This window comes from Macaca fascicularis, chromosome 4 (assembly GCF_037993035.2).
Source record: "Macaca fascicularis isolate 582-1 chromosome 4, T2T-MFA8v1.1".
Taxonomy (NCBI): domain Eukaryota; kingdom Metazoa; phylum Chordata; class Mammalia; order Primates; family Cercopithecidae; genus Macaca; species Macaca fascicularis.
In genome coordinates, this window is record NC_088378.1 from 47878936 (window position 1) to 47900238 (window position 21303).

Consider the following 21303-nt stretch of genomic DNA (forward strand, 5'->3'; position numbering starts at 1 on the left):
CCATAACTTATTCTTCAAAAAACTGCAAGCAAGCCTGGGCAATATAGTGAGACCCTATCTCTAAAAAAAAAAATACAAATAATTAGCTGGGCATGGTGGGAAGCACCTGTAGTCCCAGCTACTTGGGAGGCTGGGGTGGTAGGATTGCTTGAGCCCAGGAGTTCAAGGCTACAGTGAGCAATGATTATACCACTGCACTCCAACCTGGGCCACAGAGCAAGACTCTGTCTCAAAATTAAAAAAAAAAAAGAAAGACAAAAAAGCTGCAAGCAATAAACAAACAAATACAGTTAATTCTGACCACATGCTATTAGAATTTAATCTTTCTTTAATTCAGGAGCACTTCACAGTCTTGGGGCAACTTCAGAATGAATGAGCACCTCTGTATGGCAAAAATATGTATTTAGTAATTTGCTAAAGTTCAGAGCCTTCTCTGTACCAGCCTACTGGGCACCCCTAGCAATTGGAGGAACAAAATAGTTGTTGTTGTCTTTTTTTTTTTTTTTTTTTTTTTTTGAGACGGAGTCTCACTCTGTTGCCCAGGCTGGAATGCAATGGCGCAATCTTGGCTCACTGCAACCTCCACCTCTCGGGTTCAAGCGATTCTCCTGTCTCAGCCTCCCTAGTAGCTGAGATTACAGGAGTGCACCACCACAGCCAGATAATTTTTGTATTTTTAGTTTTACCATGTTGGCCTGACTGGTCTTGAGCTCCTGACCTCAGGTGATCTGCCCACCTGGTCCTCCCAAAGTGCTGGGATTACAGGCATGAGTCACCACTTCCAGCCGGAGGAATGACTTTTCTGTTCCTCTGCTGTCAGGATCATGTATTTGTAGGCTGCAACACCCACCCCACCCCCCCACCCCGTACCCACACTATGAACTCCGCCATGGGAGAGTCCATACCTCACTTTCCTTATGCCATGTGCCAGAGGTGCCACGCCCATGGGAGGTCCTCAGTCAATTCTAGTTGAATGAGTAGATGATTATTTCAGAGTGGCATACAAAAGAAAATTTATAGTCACCGACAGACTTGATATTCTCTTGCTATGGAGTCAACATACTATATTATTACCAAAATTTTACATGTATTCCCAGATTTTTTTTGTCCATACTTGGAAGTTATCATTAAGGAGATAACATAAATGCTTATTTTTAATTTATCATCTACATATTGAGTACCCTCTATTTGCCAGGCAAATTTTGTTAGTTTGCAAGGATGGATGTGATGGTTAACAAAACAAACATTTGGGCCTTACTGGAAGCAATTATTTTGGGTAAATTGGGCAGTCATATAAAAGATGTCTTTAAGGACTGTTCTCTTTAGATTTTGGTGAATAAATTAAAGATTATTCATTTTATAGCAATTTTTGGAGTTTTAATACTATGGATGAGTATTTTGTTTTGCTTATGAAATGAAGTGGAGCAAAATTACAGACACTTTTCTTCCCAGGGTAGGGAGAATGTCTTTGGAAAAGGAAATTCCAGCACCACCCCTTGAGGTCTTTCTTTTCCAGCATAAATCTTCCAACTGTGGGGCTCACTCAGTAAGTAAGCACACGTGAGCCACACCCCGCCTCTGCAGAGACTCATGCGGGGTGAGGCAGAGGCTAGGTATTTGCTAATCCTTTTAGCTTGAGCAAGCAGAAGAAGGAAAACTCAGGAAATAAATCACATGAAAATATGAGAACAATAGGAAAGAAAAGCCTGTCTTTCAGGTTTGCTTCCTGTTCTAATACTTGTGGAATGTGGTCTTCTACTGATGCTTAATATAACTAGAATATGCAAAGTTGTAATTCTTTCCTTAACAAAAGCTTTCCTTTGTCTTTTAGCATCATCCTTTTAAAACCAGCATCTCTCAGAATTGTTAAAATTTAAGATATAGTAGCCATTTAGTTGCAACTTCTATAGAGTAACATTTTACAAAGTAAACATTAGTTACATATACAGTTTTCACTGAATTTAGAATATCTAGTAAAGCTCCCATTCGCTTTTTATGTTTTTCTAAGTAAGCCAGCTCTTACAAAATGTAGCCAAGTTTTGAAGAAATACAAAGTTTTTAAAAACCAGAAGATCTTCTAGTACAAACTACCTGAATAGTTAAAACAACTTTTGCATATCCGTTTTTAGTATCCTATTAGCAGAACTGCTAAGTTTTAATTCATTTCCTTCCCATTAAGAAAGAATTTTTTTATGGCTGTAATTCCCATTAGCCAAGGAAGTGTCACTAATTCGCAGGATGTTTATGGTCAAATCCAGAAATAAGGGTGTCAATTAATGTAATCCTCATCTGCTTGTATATGGCCACTATCAACCACTGTTGCCTCCCAGGTCACTGCTGTTCTGATCAACCATCTCATCTTTTGGGACTCTGCCTACCCCTTCCCTCCCACCATAATTCCTCCACCCCTAACAGCTGGTGTCTCAAAATGAGTCCTCACACAGCTGGCAGCATCTGGACAAGGCAGAGAGCTCCAGGATTAGTACTCATGGCATTTGTGTTCTGAGGAAGTTTCCCTCTACTTCCTGCTCCATGCTAGATTTGGCTGCCTAGAAAAGTCTGGCAGTAACCTAAGTTACAGGATTTGATAGTGGTAACTGTAGTAATTGTAAACCATCTTCTCTAAAGGCACCAAGTTGTATGTCTGCCACTTGGACTTTGACCTAGTAAAGGATTTTCTCACAAATGGTCCAGATTGCCAATGTTTAGGCTTATGTCCACTTTAACTTTTACCTAATAGATAGAGTGGCTTCCATCCAGGAGGAGTGCAAGTGTCACTTTGGGTACCCCAGGTGGGTGAGTCGAAGACTTCCCAAATCAGACAAGCCAGTGAAGTCTGTGTTATAAGGCAGAACGCTTGAAAACTCAATAAGTATAACTTTTGGTCGTAAACGCACACTGGCTTTCAGAAGGGGAAATTCTGTCTCACTAATTCACTTACTTTAATTTCTTTCTGGAAATAAATGAATAAATCACAGTAGTTCTTTCAGAGTTTGAAAAATATTTAGAGTGTTCCGTGGAAAAAATCAGTAGATGCCATTAGTCTATATTTTTAGGAAGGCTAAATAGAAGCTGTTCCTCAAACTCAGCCATGGTATGATATAATGCGGCATTATTATAACAGAGAAAAGTAGTGGTGTGCTGAAGGCAGTTTACACAGGCTGGCGGGTCAAATTTTTACATTTCAAGGAATTCTGCAAGCTGTTTGATATCAGTTTTGCTAGCTGGTTGGAGGCTTGTAGAATAGGTCACTGCAGGAGTATTTACATCACAATAAACAAAGCAGTCTGAGGCTGCCTCCCACCTCCTCACCCCCAGCCCAAACCAGTTAAGCATTTACCAGGATATCACTGGATAAAAGATTGGTTTAAAAATAGAGAACAAAGAGTAGGACCAATGGGATAAATGCTGCAGAATTACAAATAGATAGCTTCCTCAGAGTTGGGTATTGAGACTAATCTTGCTTAGCATTTTAATAAATTCCCTAGAGAGAGGTAGTATACAGAGAAATGTCCATACCTTTCAGATGACATTAAATGTTTCCAGATTTAAACTATAAACCCATGGGATTAACACCCAGAACTCTTAGTAAAACTGTGTGAGTTCTAATAAGGCAAGAGTAAGGCAATTTGGGGGAAAATTATCTTAACATTCTCTTGTTAAATGGTAATTTCTAGCCTTTGCGTTACAACCTAGAAATGAAATTTACAGATTTCTGTAGACGTTTTCTATGTTTATTAGTATAACTTGTTAGCTGTGATTAAAAAAAAAGGCCACTTAAATGCCAAGCTCCATCAGAAGCTCTAGAAACCAAGAAGAAGAACTGTCCCACTCTTAGAAAGAAACCTTAATGCACACTTCCTGCAGTTTTGGTTGACATGCTTCAAGGATAATGTAATGGAACTGGAAGAGTTTCAGAGAAAATTGCATAACCTGGTTGGGGTATTATAGGAATCCCAGATGAGGCTGAAGATTATATTAACCAGCAAATCATGAAAGGTCTTGAATAAGGTAAATATAGCTGTATTAAGCAAATCCTGAAAAACTGGAACTAAAGTGCACTTCCTTGATCTTTGAAATAAGAATTTATAAAAGTAATAGAAATATACTATTGTTTCTCGAGGAAAAGAAGAAATGATAGCAACCTCAAAGTTTAACTTTTATCAGTATTTAAAAATTATTATAGTTACATATTTTGAATATGCAAAATTTACTGTGTATTTCCTCTGATCAGTGACCTCCCTTTATCAGATAGGCTCCGTCAAAAGGAAGAGTGAGTCATTCTCCCTCTTAACTTACCTTTAACCACTTTTGTTTGTTTTTTTTTCTTACAGCAACTCAAAGCAAAGAGCTGGAGGAGCTAGCCATTATAATTGCTTACTCTCATCGCTTAGCTCCCCAGGTGGGATGTGTTTCCAAGACACATTTTTGTATTTATAAGGAAATGTAGTTAGGATTAATTTTATTGTCCTAATTAGAACTCACATTTTGGTTAAATCCTCAATTTCATTAAAAAAAAAAAAATTCAGTGTTTCTTAAGAGTGAATTAGGCAAAGGGAAGAAGATAAGGGATCACACTGTTCTAGGGAAAAGATCTTCCTCACAGTGGTGGGTGGGCTGTTTGGGCGTGAAAAAAATAGGGCAACTTAATTAACCATGACGAAACAGACAAGTGTCTTTCAAAAAAATCAGACAAGGTCTGCACAATCTTAATAATAAAAATTTTAGAGAAAAATGATTTTCATGTTAGTTCAGAAAGCTGTGGTAAATGACCTAAATATATTGCACTTTCTGGTATTTTTTACTTTTTAATGAAATATATACCTTCAGCAAAGTGCACACATCATTTTAGACATCTCAATGAATTTTCATAAAATGAACACATCCAGTAATCACCATCCAATCTAATGCACCAAATATAGATGTTCCATATACTGTGTGTATATATATATACACACACACACATTGTATATATAGTATGTAGATTACTTATCATACTAATCATCAATTGTAAATATGAAGGATATTTATTTGTATTCATATTTTTAAGAAGAATGAGATTTAACAGGATATTATAGAAGGGTTTAATTCACCTTTCAAGTTTGTTATAGTTCTTTTCCCCTTTTGTGTATTTTAATCACTTTATTTCACAGTATTCTTTTGAAATAAAGGAGAGGTGAGCACTCCAGAGTTTCAGGTAGGAGACAGCAAACAGTATACTTTGTTGAGCTCACGCATAGACCTATCATTTAGATTTGTTGTAGAGCCTGATTGAGGCCATTAATGCTTTTTTTTAAAAAAAAATTATATCTGTTAAAAGGAAGGTAATTTTTAAAACGTGAAAAAAAAAATGGGCACGGGACATGAGAGTGCCGCAATACCGCAAATAGAATGTAAGGAAGGAAATAACTTTTAAGAAACAAATTTTGTTAAATTAAGTAGCGTGACTAAATACTTTAATTCCTTTTCTTGTAGTCCTTAAGGATCATTTGACTTTGAACCTTTTAAGTTAAAGAGGAGTAGCCTGAAAGCCTGAGCTCCCTACCACCCTGAGGGGGTGCGGGTGCTGCTGGGCCGGCCGGGGGCTTCCCCTAGCCCCTGCTCCTGCGCCCTCCCCCCGCTTCCCCCTCCTCCCCTCCCTATCGCCCTCACCCCCCCTTCTTCCCCCGTGACCCCTGACCCCAGCTAATCTGCATAGAGGAATGACAGGCATCCGCTGGGCAGGATCCGCCGCGCCGGCTGCGGCCGGCCGGGCTGGGAGACCCGCGCGGGGGAGAAGGTGAGGGGACCCGGCGGGCCGCTAGGCACAGGCCGGGACATGAACGCTTGGAAGTCTGGCTGGGAGCGGACCCATGATCGAAGGACCAAAGGAGCCGCGTGATCGCTGGACCTGGCCCTGCGACCCCAGTCATGGGCCAGACCTCGGTGTCCACGCTGTCCCCGCAGCCCGGCAGCGGTGAGTCCCGGGCGCACGCGATGCGCTCCCGCCGCGCGGGCGCGGGCGCGGGCGCGGGGCTGGCGGCGGGGCCCCGGGGCAGGCAGGGCTAGTCGTCTGGTCGGGTTCCGCTCGGACCCGCCAAGTCCCTCGGAGAAACCCCAGAGGTAGCGCTCGCCAAACTCTTTGTCGTGAAAGAGGAATGCCTTTTGGGATCCAGCCGATTTTACCTTAAAGGCACAGGCTCCATTTTTCTGTGCGCGGTGCTTCGCTGTGGTTTTGTATCCAAATTATTTCGAAGCCAGAAACTTACGGGAAACGCCATTTGTGTATTACTGTGTTTTTAAAAACGCGAAACTTAGAGAGCAAGAGAAACATGCCAACAGGTTTTTCTGTATTTACGGTTGGCTTGCAAGCAGACTAGGAATGAATGCTTTCAAGCTTGTCAACTGATTTATGGTTTGTTATTCGGAGCAGAAGCGCTGATCGCCTTATCCTGGCAGAACGCTGAATACTTAATAACTACCCCCGAAATGCGTAATTGTTTCAAATGAGACTTGTTTTGTTTATAATAGACACAGCAGCTATAACATTTAGGGAAACATACCTCATGAACTTAGTTCTCCAGGACTAAAGTTAGTTTTATGGAAACGTGTGTAACGTGTCTGAGTTCTAATGCTCTGTTTTAAAAGTCTCTTTTTTTTCCATTTTCTTAAACAAAAAGAGGGAAGGAAGGTACGTCTGGCATTTCCCCAGCAGTGTAGGGCTTAAAAAAAAAAAAACTGTTTGGTGGTGTTACTTGTGATTGGATAAGGAAATAAATTTAAAAGGTACTATTTTGATATTTTTCCATCAACGATTAAAAATAAAACTCAAAGGGACCATTTATGTCGTTCATTGAGATATTTGATACACTTTTGAAATTGTGCAAACATCAACAGGATCTTGCTGAAAGGAAATGACAGGGCACAGAGGAAGGTTTTTAAATCTGCCTCAGGATGTCTAGCTAGATAGCATTCTGTCATTCCAACCTCCCACCCCACTTTATACCCAGTGGGTTTCTTTAGGTAGCACAGCTTCACTCCCTGAGATACCACAAGCTTTGCTGAGGTTTCTGTTAATATCATAGAAGACCTCTCTGCAAAGAAGGGACATCAGAATCAGAATATACCTTCTTTACCATTAATGACATGGCTACAGCTCTGAACATCAAAAAGACTTCATGTTGATAGCTTTTCGAGAGATTTAAAAAATCCTACTCAATTTTAAATTTAGTAAAACTATTTTGTGCAAATAAGACTCGGTTTCCTTTGTCTTACCTTAAAGTAGTGTGAGACTTCTTTTCATTTCAAGGAAGGGTTATATTTTTAAATTTGTGCACCCGCAAAGATAGAATTAAATTAGTACTCCAATACGAGAGGTATACAGAGAGTATTGTCCTGAATTTAGTGATTTTTATCACAAAATATTATTCGAGTGAATATTAGAAAAGCAAATTTTGCCTTCATAAAAATCAAGGATGTCTAACAAGCAAATAAAATCCTGAAGGGAGACTCCCTGCCTCTTACGCAGTACAGCCAAAAACACCCGGATTGCTATAATTCCAAATCAAATGACTGATTACAATGAGAACCTGTAATCTACTTAAGTAAAAAGTGTTTTAAACAAAAAGTTATGCTTGATCATAGAAGATAATTAAGAGAAATATCTCACAGAATGGTGTTATACTTAAATTGCAGGTCCTCAGTTTTGTGGATTAAAAATGTGTATGAAATGAAATGACCAATCCATACATCATAAATCGAGGGTTTTTTTTCAGTTAAGGGATGACAGTGGTTATGACTGAAGTTGTGGTATTGTAAAAGCAGAACAATTTTCTCGTGGTATCCAGTATCTCTAAGTCTATTAGAGCTACCCCGTTTCCCTGAAGGTTTGTCTTCAGATTCTAAGTGAAAACCAAAAAATAAAAATAAAAAATAAAAAATAAATAAAATAACGTTCGCTGAGTTTTATATTCATGTCTGTATTTTTCTGAGTCTGAGACTGTCAAACTCTCTACTATTCCAGGTATTTTGTTCACTCCTTGCTAGCTGTTTAACTCTGGCTTTACAGATGGTGTGAAGATCCTTGTTTGATCTTAGCCATCGACTAGTTGTTTAAGTCTGGAGCAGCTGCTTAGGATTACAGTATTAAAGATGATTCTCATCTTAATTGCTTAGTGGGCGAAAATCTGTTTAAGTCAAAGGAATCAATAGCACAGAGTTTAATTATTCATACTTATCGCTCAATTTGGCCTTTTGTAAAAATCTTCATTATAGGCTAGAAGTTAGCTTGCTTCTCCCCGTTTTGACTTTAGGCTCTCTAGAGCCTTTCAATTTAGGTTGCACCTAATTCTCTGGGTTCTAGGAAGACCATTAATAATTTTTTCTGAAAATATGCAGTTAGATCCATTATTTAAAAAAAAAAACAGTTGTATTGACGTATAATTCACATACTATAAAATTCACCCATGGAAAGTGTACAGTTCATTGTTTTTCAGTTTGTTCACAGTGTTATGTGACCCTCAGTCTCTATTCCCACCCTATTCAACCAGCAGGCTCTACTTTAAACACTAATCAACTCTTCTGTCTCTATAGATTTGCTTAGTGAGAACATTTCATATCAATGGAATCATAATGTGTCATTTTGTTACTGGCTTCTTTCAGTTAGCATAATGTTTTCAAGGGTCATCCATGTTGTAGCATGTATCAGTTGTTCATTTCTTTTTATTGCCAAATAATATTCTACTGTATGAACAAGCCACATTTTAATTATCCATTTATCAGTTGATGGACATTTGGGTTATTTCTGCTCTGGGCTATTTATGAATAATGCTGCTCTGAACTTAATGTACAAGCTGTTGTGAAAATATGTTTTCATTTCTCAGGTATATATTTAGGAGTGGAATTGCTAGATTATATGGTAGGTAGTTCTATGTTTAACCTTTTATGGTGTTGCCAAGCAGTTTCCAAAGAAGCTAGACCATTTTACATTCCTGCCAGCAGTAAATGAAAGTTCCAATTTCTTCATATCCTTACCAACATTTGTTACTGTCTTTTTGATTATAGCCATCTTAGTAGGTGTGAAGTTATATCCTGTGGTTTTGATTTCCTTTAATTACTAATGACTTTGAGCATCTTTTCATGTGCTTATTGGCCATTTGTATATCTTCTTTGGAAAAAAATGTCTTCAGGTCCTCTGCCTAATTTTAGTTGGATAATTTGACTTCCATTGGAGTTTTAGGAGTTCTTTATATACTAGATCCAAATCCCTTGTCAGATACATGATTTGCAAATATTTTCTGCCATTCTCTGGGTTGTCCTTTCATCTTGATAGTGTGATTTGCTGCTCAGATTTTTAAAGTTTTGATGATGAGCAGTTTATCAATCTTTTTCTTTTGTAATTTGTGTTTTTGGTATCACATCTGAGAACTACTGCCTAACCAAGGCAAGAAGATTTACACCTATGTTTTCTTCCGAGAGTTTTATAATTTTAGCTCTTACATTTAGGTCAGTAATACATTTTGAGTTAATTTTTATGTGTGGCGTGATGTAGGGTTTCAACTTCGTTCTTTTATATATGAATATCCAGTTGTTCCAGCACCATTTGTTGAAAAGACAGTTCTTTCCCCATTGAATGGTGTTCCACTGTTGTCAAAAATTGATTGACTGTATACGTAAGGGTTTACTTCTGGACTCTCAATGTGGTAATGCCAATTACCACAATGTCTAGATTACTGTAGCTTTGTAACAAATTTTGAAACCTAGAACTATGAGTTTTTCAACTTTGTTCATTTAAAAGTTTCTACTGGTTATTCTGGTTCTGTTGCATTTTCATATGAGTTTTGCAATCAACCTGTCGATTTCTGCAAAAAAGCCAATTAGGATTTTGATAGCAATTGTATTGAACCTGTAGATCAATTTGGGTAGTATTGCTATCTTAACAATAAGAAGTCTTCTAATCCATGAACATAGATGTCTTTCCATTTCTTTATATCTTCTCTCTTTTCACCGTGTTTTGTAGTTTTCAGTGTAATGCAGTGGTGTGATCATGGCTCATTCACTGCAGCCTCAACCTTCTGGGCTCAAGTGATCCTCCAACATCAGCCTCTTGAGTAGCTGGGACCACTGGTGCCCACCACCATGCCTGGCTAATTTTTGTATTATTGGTAGAGATGGGGTTTTGCTGTGTTGCCCAGGCTGATCTCAAACTCTAGAGCTCAAGAGATCTACTCACCTGGGTCTTCCAAAATTGCAGGGATTATAGCCATGAGCCACCGTGCCTGGCCTGAACTCATTTTTTAGTCCTACTAGTTTTTCAGTGGATTCCTTATGATTTTCTATATACAAGATCATACTATATATAAGATCTATTTACGTGTGCAAAGAAACAACGTTTTAATTCCTCCTTTTAGAGTTGAATGCCTTTTTTTTTTTTCTTATTTAATAGTTCTGGCTAGAACCTTTAGTCCAATGTTAAGTAGAAGCAGCAGTTGTGAGCATTTTTGTCTTGTTCCTGATCTAACAAAGAAAAGTCTTGTTTTTTTTTGTTTTTTTGTTTTTTTGTTTTTTTGTTTTTAACCATTAACTGTGCTATTAGCTATGGTTTCTTCATAGGTTCCCTTTGTCAAAAAGTTCTCTTCTATTCCTAGTTTGTCAGTGTTTTTATCATAAAGATTGTTCAATTTTATCAAAGGTTTTTCCTGCCTCTATTGAGGTGATCGTATGGTTTTTGTTCTTTATCCTATTCATTTGTCACGTTACATTAATTGATTTTTGGTTGTTAAACCAACCTTGCATTCCTGGGATAAATCTCACTTGGGTAATGTGTATAATCCGTTTTGTATGTTGCTGGGTTAGGTTTACAAGTATTTTACTGAGAATTGGATCCATTATTTCTAAGTACAGGCTAAAACGATATGCCCCCAAATAGGATGGTTTCAGTACCCTCTGGCATCATGCCTTAGGAGGACTGAGACTTCTGGTATTTCATTGTCAAGTATAGAGCATGGTAGATTGAATACAATAAGTTTTTGATGAATATATGAATGAGTCAACAAATAGTTTGACTTCTTTAAGCCAATGACTATATGAATGAGAGGTATGTATTATTTATATTCTTTTTTTAGTCCAAGAATTACAGTACTCTGACTGTATTGTCTGAAGGGAGGTGTCTGAATCTAGTAACTATTTCTTCTAGTTTTTTCCAACCCCACCCCATTTTCACAGTGCCACAGACCAACACTTGGCTGCTTCTCCTCAACCCTTGGGTTGAAAGGGCAGACAATGCCACTGTCCGCATTTTTAAGAGATAAGAGAACAAGTAAATAAAGTGTGCAGGATCATATCTAGGTTGTGATAGAACCTGTATTTATCTGTGTCTCTGGGCTTCCAAGTTTTATTCAGGGCCCTGTATTTGTCTTGTCCAGAATATTTATCCATTTCCTTGTAAACCAGGCACAGGAAGAAGTCCTAAAGGCAAAAACTGATAGAGTTTGTTTTCTTTACGGTGTAATATGCACATGGCAGGAAGGCAAACATTACAAGATGGTTTGGGATAAAAAGGAGTTTACCCCCTCCCCGAATCCTCCAGTCCCACTTTCCATCTATAACCCAGCATGAACAATGTTTTTTCATTCCACATAGTTTTCATTCATAGATATCGTTGTCAGCAGTCAAACAAGACATACTATACTTACTGCCCAATACTTCAAATTTTTCGTGTAATATAACTTGAAAATATTTCCATCTTGATCTCTTTAATCCTATAAATGAACACGATTGTAGTATGTGGATATATCAAAACTTCCTTTAAAATAATCTAGTTGTATTTTAATATTGTTCCTGGGTTATCTGCGTATGTGTATGCTATTGTGAATAATACTGAAATGAACATCCGTATCTATGACCTCTCTCTGCACTCCAGGCTCAAATATGCAACTCCCTATTTGACAGTTCTGCTTGAAAACTTGCTGGGCATCCCAGAGGTAACGTAGATCTAATGGAAGATTTGATTTTGTCCTCCAAGCCAGTTCTTCCCTTGACTTTCTACATTTCACCAAATGATACCCCAACCACTCACTTATTCTAGCCCAAGATCTAGGAGTTATTCTTAGGTTTTCCTTCCCTGCTCCACATGGATCCATCAGCAGGTCTTGCCCTTTTTTCTTCCCAAATATATCTCAAGTCCATGCTCTTCCATCTGTCCTTACTGCCACTATCCAAGCTCTGGGACCATCCATACATGGACAACTGCAAGCTACATGTCCTAATGACGTATTAGCAGTAGAGTGGCTAGGTTAAAAGATTTGTGTGTTTTATTTTGATAGACTTTGCTACATTACTCTCAAAGAGGCTCTCTCAGTGTATCTGCTTATTATATGAGACTTTGTGTTTCTGTACTCTGTCACCACCACTGCATATCAGGGTCACTCTTAGCCCATAGCCTTGTGAGAATTAGAAGTCACTTCCTCTGGTGAGGCAGCTCCACAGCACAGACTTAACAAGTGGAACATTAGCAGGAATTTAGTTCCCACTCATTCTCTTACCTAGGTGTCCTTCTGCAGTCAACACTCTACACAATTGTACATGACTACAATGCTGTGCATAAATAATTTTTTAGACTCTTTATAAATCTATATTTAAAAAATGGCATCTTATTTTAATTATGAGTGATGCAGGACATTTATATTTATTTTTCTTTGAATTGACTATTTATAGACTTTCCTTACTTTTATGGTTTCTTACAGATTTGTATTTTCAGGAGATTAGCCTTATGTCTATTATATATTTTAACATTTAAAAAACTTTTCTTGTACCTTAAATTTGTTTACAGTATTTTTTTATAGAAAACTTTAAATTTTTAAGTCAAATTGATTAGTCGTTTTCTTTCTTACAAACTAGGGCTATTTCCTCTGCTTTCCTCTGCTATTTTTCTTGTGTTTTGACTATTTGATCTCTGTAATTTATTCTGGCTTAAGATGAATAGATTTAATAATATAAAACTTTTAAACTTTTACATGGCCAAAAAAATTAACATCAGAAAGTTGAAAAGGAAAATAATAAAGTTGAAAGAAATATTTAATTATATATAAAAAATAATAGTTAATATCATTAATGTAGTAAGACCTCTTAAAAGTCAGTAACAAAAAGATAAACAACCACATAGGAAAACAAGTAAATAACATGAACAGACATTTTCTAAAATATCTAATGGTTACAATTGTGAACTCACTATGGACCAGGAACTACTCTAAGTGCTTTACTTGAATTAACTTTTTAATATTTATGACATTTATCCGGGGTAACTAATATTAATATCCCCATTTTATAAATGAGGAAAACCAAAGTACAAGAGCTAAGTAACTTGCCCAGGTCACTTGACCAAAGAAGAACATAAGTGATCACTTGGTATATATATGAATTAAGGTTTAAGCAATTAAATGGAAAAAAAAAAAAAAAAAGGGATGCAACTGATCACCAATGAGTATAGCAAAGATTAAAATGAGTAATTCCCAAAAGACAATTGTTTTGTGGCAATTTACATTGGTACAACTTATCAGGAAAGCAGTTTGGCAGTATATTTTAAAAGTAATAAAATGTGCACTTAGGCCGGGCGCAGTGGCTCACGCCTGTAATCCCAGCACTTTGGGAAGCCGAGGCAGGTGGATTACCTGGGGTCAGGAGCTTGAGACTAGTCTGACCAAAATGGTGAAACCCTGTCTCTATTAAAAATATAAAAATTAGCGAGGCGTGGTCGCGGGCACCTGTCATGTCAGCTACTTGAGAGGCCGAGACAGGAGAATTGCTTGAACTTGGGACGAGGAGGTTGCAGTGAGCCGAGATTGCACCATTGCACTACAGCCTGGATGACAGAGTGAGATTCTGTCTCAAAAAAAAAAAAAGTGCACTTAGACTACTCTTAGACACAGTAGTTCCTCTTACAGAAGTATATTGTAAAAGAAATAATTAATTGCTCATAAAAACAGTTTTTACAAAAGCCAAAAATTGGAATTAATAGTCAAACATCAAGAGACTTGTTGAATTTATTGAAATACAGACATGTGATAGAATAAGCCATTTAAAAATGATGTAAAAATATTTTTAAAGGCAATTTTTATGATAAATAGCATCAACATGTGAAAAGGCAGGTTGTGAAGTAATATGGTTCCATTTAAAAATATGTAAAAAAGAAAGTTATTTGTACATACACATACACATAGAGGAGAGGAACTTCCTTTTTTTTTTTTTTTTTTGAGACGGAGTCTTTCTCTTTCACCTAGGCTGGAGTTCAGTGGCATGATCTCAGCTCACTGCAACCTCCACCTTCTGGTTTCAAGCGATTCTCCTGCCTCAGCCTCCTGGGTAGCTGGAATTACAGGCATGAGCCACCATGTCCAGCTACTTTTTGTATTTTAATAGAACGAGATTTTATCATGTTGGCCAGGCTCGTCTCAAAGTCCTGACCTCGTGATCCGCCCGCCTTGGCCTCCCAAAGTGTTGGGATTATAGGCGTGAGCCACTGTGCCCACCCAGGAACTTTGTTCTTGAAGAGTTGGTGTGACAGTCATGGCTTTCCCCTGCTTTGGAAATGATCAAACCCAAGGCTTCCATATCCACTGTCCACCTGGCCCTCGTCCGTAATTAAAGTCATGAGCTGACCTGCAACTGTACTAGCTTTTCTCCAGCTGCGTGGATTCTGAGCTTTAAGCTCAGTGGCTGGTTTTCAACTACTTTTTTTTTTCCTTTGTCAGTGATGAAAACAAAAACATTGGTCCCAATATAGCCACCTTCTTTTTAGGTTTAATTGTTTTTTTAGTCTGTTTGATAATAATGTGAATGTCACTTACTTTGAGAGAAAGAATGTGAGCAAAGTTTCAACATCACCTACTTCTCTTTGGTCCATAGCTCATCAGATTTGGTCAGTGAGTAATATCCCAAATATTTTAATTTTATTTTTAGCAATCTGAAATAGAAAATAATAATAAATTTATTTTCTTTTTAGCAGTCTGAAAACATAATGGCTAATGAGCAAGTCACACATCACCTCTTGCCTTCTTAATGCAGTGGGGAAGGAAATAAGAATTGTAAGAATTGGTCTTACAATTAAGCCTATTTAATTTGAATAGAAGAAAAATTCCAACATTTTTTCTTTTCTTTGGGGACTTTACTGTAGCAGGTTAACTGCTAGTCTCTATTCTTGGGAGAAAATATTAATATTTAGTGAAGACTCGACTGGTGCAAAGGTGATATTAAGGATAGAAATAGTCTTAAGAAAATAAACACTTCTTGTTTCCTCCCCACAAAAGCAGGGGAACAAAAACCAACACTACAGAAATACAGAAAGGAATGGGCAAATCACATTACTTGCTAAAAGGTCGCTCTAACCATTATCATTTATACTTATAAACCATCCCTCCATTTATTTTCATTTCAAGGGGCTGGATGTTTTTATTCACATCAACCTTCTGGCAAGTAAAACACTGCAGCCCTTAGCACTAAGGAAATTTGGCTGCCAAGGAAGGACTGAAGTGCTATTTTGCTTAAGAATATCCTGGAAAGCTGTGCTGGTATGTGCTTGGCAGGTATAGTCCTACAAATCAGCCTGTTTTATGAGGGGATATTAAGAAGGAGAAGAGTGGCACCTTCATGCAGCAAGCAGTTCCTAAATTAAAGTTATTATATGTAAAGTGTTATGCTAAGCAAGGTGGGAAGTTTCAAAGATAAATCCTACACAGACCCTGCCCACAAAGCGTCCAGTCTAGAAGATGCTTGGTGAAAATGTGCAGAAATGAGAGTGGAAGGGAAGGGATACCTAGAGAATTGTAGGACAAGATCAGGAGGCAAAACACAGAATGGGGACAAGAATTCAGGCTCTGAGAAGGAAAGGGGTGGAAGGCAATACTGAGAGCCACAGGCAATGGGAACCTCTGAAGCTTTTTTTTTTTTTCCATCAAAACAGAGAAATGATTATTGATTTGCCCAGGAGATGAGTTGGCCTGCCGCATGCAGTATAGATTTCATGGGGAGAGACTGAAAGTGGGACCAAGAAGTAGGCTGGAATAATCCAGCAAGGTGAAGTGGATGCCTGATCTGGGGTGAGAGGTGGGTAGAGAAATGGGAGTAGGGTCTCACCCAACTCTCGACTCCCAGAGTTACCCAGTTTGTATCTGCAACTCTGACCTCTCTCTGCACTCCAGGCTCAAATGTGCAACTCTCTATTTGACTGGTCTGCTTAACTTGCTGGGCATCCCAGAGGTAACATAGATCTATACAGAAGGTTTGATTTTTGTCCTCCAAGCCAGTTCTTCCCTTGACTTTCTACATTTCACCAAATGATAGCCCAACCACTCACTTATTCTAGCCCAAGATCTAGGAGTTATTCTTAGGTTTTTTGTTCCCCTTCCACATGGATCCATCAGCAGGTCTTGTCCTTTTTCTTCACAAATGTATCTCAAGTCCATGCTCTTCCATCTGTCCCTACTGCCACTATCCAAGCTCTTGGGCCATCCATTACATGGACAACTGCAGTAGATTCCAGCTGCTCTTCTGCTTCTATTCCCACCCTTCTGCAATTCATTTTCCACAGAATAGCTAAAGTAATTTCTTAAAGCATAAATCATGTCACTCGCTCACTCAAAACCTTCCTGTCCTCCCATTGCACTTGGAATGAAATCCAGATTGCATAGTATGGCCCTCGAGGCTCTACATGAGCCCATATGATCCCTGCCCACCTCTCTGACCTCATCTTCCATCACTTTGCCCTGGTCCCCTCTCTACTGCTGCAGTCTCACTGCCTTTTTCAGTCCTCAAACAAGCCTGGCTCAGTCCTACCCATGGACCTAGGCTGTTGCTGCTCCCTATTTGAGACACTCTTCCCTTGGCTCTTTGCAAAGCTGACTCCTTGTTTCGGCTGCATCCTTGCGCTTCATAGAGACCTTCCCTGCCTACCCCTCTCCAGAATAACCCCCCCGGCCGCCACCACAGCTCTCTGTGCCTTCATTGCACTTAGCACTCAGATGATCTTGTTTGTTTTATTCATTGTCTCTCTTTGCTAAAACACAAGCTCCATGATCTAAAAGACATCTGTCTTGTTCACCAATGTTTCTTCTTATTCCTAGATATATGCCTGACAACAACACTATTTGTCAAATAAAAGAATAGCTCTGTTTGACCAGGTCATATATTAGTAGAGTAATAGGAACTGAGTAGAAAGTTCAGGGGCATCTAAGAAATGCGGAGTTGTTTAAACTGATTCTTTAATCTTTAATTCTCCAGTCTCTAAATATCATGCTCTTTGCTACCTATCTATTGAGCTCACAGTATGGAAACCGAAGACATAATTCTCTTTTTTACCCTGCCCCAACCCCTGCCTCTCCCCATTTCAAAATCATACATTTCCTGTTATTTCCTATTCTCCCATTTTCTCATGTTCTCAGCAGTCTATTTTTTTTTTTTTTTTTTTGAGACGGAGTCTCACTCTGTTGCCCAGGCTGCAGTGCTGTGGCCTGATTTCAGCTCACTGCAACCTCTCGTTCCTGGGTTCAAGTGATTCTCCTGCCTCAGCCTCCTGAGTAGCTGGGATTACAGGCACCCGCCACCACGCCCAGCTAATTTTTGGATTTTTAGTAGCAATAGGGTTTCGCCAGGCTGGTCTTGCAGTCTGGTCTTGAACTTCTGACTTCCAAAGTGCTGGGATTACCCGTGTGAGCCACTGCGCCCAGCCCCAACATTCTTATATTATGTTTTTGATTATATCAGTCGTCCATATAACAGCAGAAATGCCAATGATAGCTAAGGCTTGTGGTAAACCACGATTTCTTTTTCTCTTCCACATACCTTTTGTTTTTCCTACTGGTGTTTTTGTTAGATTGCTAAGCGTCCTACATACTCATCCCCATACTTTCTCTTGTTGTGTATTTAATAAATCGCTTGTCAATATGTTCAATATGTTCAAACACTCGAGTTATTCTTTCAGGTTCATCTTGAAGAGCTTCATACATAGCCTTTGCCCTCTTCCCACGTGGACTGGATTTTCTCCGAGCCCACTGTCCGGCTGTTGTCTTAGGATCTCTCTTCATCACACCAGGGGGATTCCTTCCGCTTTCCTCTTGCGTTGAATCTCCAGATTGCTGGATCCCACGCCTTTTTTTTTTTTTTCTTTCTGTGTCTATTTCCTTATTTTGGCAGAGCACACAGAGTGCTTCTTGAGAAAAGCTCATGGGGTGTGTGGTTTTTGAGTATTTGTATTAGAACGTGTCTTTATTCTGGCTTCATGCTTGGTTGATAGCTTGGCTGGGACATAAGGTAGCAAAGCAAACTTGCTGCAATATGCACAAACACCACCATCCCTCCCAATTCATCAGGATGAACATTTTCCTTTTATCTAGAAGACTTGATTTTTCTCTTTAGCAAATAGCTTTTAACTCATTTCAAAAGACTTTCTTGGGTTATGGTCACACAGAATCTCAACTTTGACTTGGCTTGTTGCAATGGTCTAAAAAATATTTTATGGAAGTTTAAAAGTTTTATGGTACATAGACTAATTTAACAATGTGCTTACTGTGATAATAATGTGCTGGCATTTTTAAAGAAGACTCACATTTAAGATCTACATTGAATAATTGTGGTATTCCTGTATTTTTCTGTGTTTTTATTTTAGGGATGCAACATCTTTATGGGATGCTGGTTCTCATTGGATCCTGGGGTATTACAAACTACCATTGATATTTCACAAAAGTGCCCAATTGTGAGACTCACTTAGTGTGCAAAATACTGATTGCTGGGTCCCACATTATAGGTCAACAAAATCAAAGTCTTTTGGAGAGGGGTCTCAGAGTCTGTGTTTTCAACAAACATTCCAGAGGATTCCTAAGGTGAGAAACATCTTCTGGAAAACAAATTATAGGTTAGTTGTACTGTACAGATGCTCCTCAACTTGTGATGGGATTGTATCTTGATAAGCCCATCATAAAGTGAAAAAAAAAAATAGTAAGTCAAACCATGGTAAGTCACGGACCTTCGGTATTTAAATTAAAAAAAGTCCTCATTTGAATATTTATGTGTGTCTTTCTCTTTACTTGAGGCAAAAGTTACAAAATATCCAGTTCAGAGACTCTGATGTTCTGTACGCAAATGCTGGGATGAATTGGGTCATTCATATTAACTGTTTATGAGCAAATATTCCTATTGTCAAGTGGAATGTTGAGATTCTTATGGAATATTATTGCCAGAAACCTGTTTGCTTTTATGTTCATTTTGTTAATATTATAAGCAGCAAAATAATGCATTTCCCACAATAACTAGGTTTGAAGTAAATATATAGTTACATTAGAAGGCAAGGAAGTTATCAGCAGAATGCCAATTACTGTTTAGGAAAAGGCCACAGAATTTCAACTTGTTGCCTTTTCAAGAAGACCCCTGTGAACTTTATCTGAGGGTGCTGCATGCTAATTACTTAACCCAAAGCCAGAGTCAAAGAACAGGTCTCTAGATGAAAATAGCTGTTTAACAATGAGTAGGAAGAATTATAAGAAAGATTTTAGTAAAATACATTTCTGAAAAGGAGGCTGAGCCCTTTTCCTTTTTAGAACTGTAGGCGGCAAATTCTGAAAATTCCAAAAGGAAGCAATCATTTATTTAAGACTTCTGTTCATGCGTTCCTTTCTGGATAATGTTTGACTTTTTATTTTCGCCTCTGTTTGTACTTTAGGCATCCTTTCCTTTCAATTTTGTGCCTATTTGCAGCCCATTGCCCAGTGTGAAGTAAATTCCATTCAATCTTAATTGGGGTCTCTTAAAAGCTTTTTCTAAAGAATTTTCCAGCCTCCCTGTGGAAGGCCACTGTTTGTTGCCTAAGGTGTTTCAGGGTGTGCTGAACATTCCCTCTGACCTTCCTTCTTGTATAAAAATGTATCTGACAACAGCTGGGTGGCTCACAGGACTGAGAAGGGCAGTCTAACAGGATGATTCAGGATTGTGCTGATCAATGTCATCTATTATAAAGGTATTTTGTGTTTTTCAAAATTTCTTCTTCTGTAAAGTTAACTTGTGTTGACCTGCCAACCTGTTTATGAAAGAGCCAGGTGAGAATGGAAACTTGGAATAAACCAGAACAAGTTAACTGAGCTCATGCCGTGGGTTCCTGTTGGCCTGACTGCGCTGTGCTTCATTTTCCTAAAGGCCTCTAAAGCAGAATTGTATACATCTGTGCACAACTAATGTTCTGTTGCTTGGAAAGTACTTGACTGCCAATTTTTTAAAGAAAACATGAAAAGAATAAAATCAAACATGAGATTTTTAGAAGAATTTAGAACTGTACACTTTTAAAAAACTGAATCCCCTTCAGTCATCCAACCACAGAATGTCAGAACATACGTATACCTCATTTTCCAAACAAGAATGTTTTAATTTAGGAAGCCATTATAAAGTAATCATAGCAAAATCCTTCAAAGAACTTTTCTTTTTCCTTCTTTCAAGTGGGCTGAGGTGGAGGTGAGGTTGAAAGCTGTGTGACATTTTCACTTTACATTCGACATGTTAATAAATAACTTTGCAGATAATAGTAAATGTCTGTACAGTATTAGTCTGCTAAGGCTGTCATAACACCATACCACAGACTGGGTGGCTGCAACAACAGAAATGTATTTCCTCACTATTCTGGAGGCTGAGGTCTAAGATCAAGGTGTCAGCTGGGTTAGTTTCTGCTCAGAGCCTCTGTCTTTAACTTGTAGATGGTTGCCTTCCCTCTGTGTCCTCCTACAGTCCATCTTCTGTGCACACACACACGTCTGTGCTCAAATGTTCTCCTCTTATAATAACCCCACAGGAGTAGAGCCCACCCATATGACCTCTTTTTACCTTAATTTTACTTTTTTAAAGGCCCTGTATTCAAATATGGTCCCATGTTGAGGTACTGGGAGTTAAGATTTTAACGTATGAGTTTTGAGGGGCACAATTCAGCCCTTAGCAGTGTCCTTTTTTTGTTTTTGTTTGTTTTGTTTTTGTTTTTTTGAGACGGAGTCGTGCTCCGTCACCCAGGCTGGAGTGCAATGGTGCAGTCTTGGCTCACTGCAACCTCCGCCTCCCAGATTCAAGCGATTCTCCTGCCTCAGCCTCCCAGGTAGCAGGGACTACAGGCATCACCACTCCACCTGGCTAATTTTTGTATTTTTAGTAGAGACAGGGTTTCACCGTGTTGACCATGCTGGTCTCGAACTCCTGACCTCAGGTGATCCACCTGCCTCGGCCTCCTAAAGTGCTGGGATTACAGACATGAGCCACCGTGCCCAGCCCCTTTTTTCTACATTTTTTGAATAGGCCATTTAAGGA

General features: G+C 38.6%; 1 protein-coding gene across 12 annotated transcripts in view; it reads left to right on the forward strand.

Moving 5' to 3' along the window:
- PHACTR2 (phosphatase and actin regulator 2) overlaps window positions 1–21303 on the forward strand; it is a 295091-nt gene that overhangs the window by 135546 nt on the left and 138242 nt on the right. For 3 of the 12 annotated variants that reach the window (XM_005552010.5, XM_074037164.1, XM_074037166.1), the window contains exon 1: window positions 5712–5956. The exons of the other annotated variants lie outside the window; for them this stretch is intronic. In XM_005552010.5, the coding sequence (XP_005552067.3) occupies window positions 5911–5956 (46 nt within the window). In that variant the 5' untranslated portion in view covers window positions 5712–5910. Of the gene's footprint in view, window positions 1–5711; window positions 5957–21303 lie in introns of those variants that run through there. 12 annotated transcript variants of the gene reach the window in all.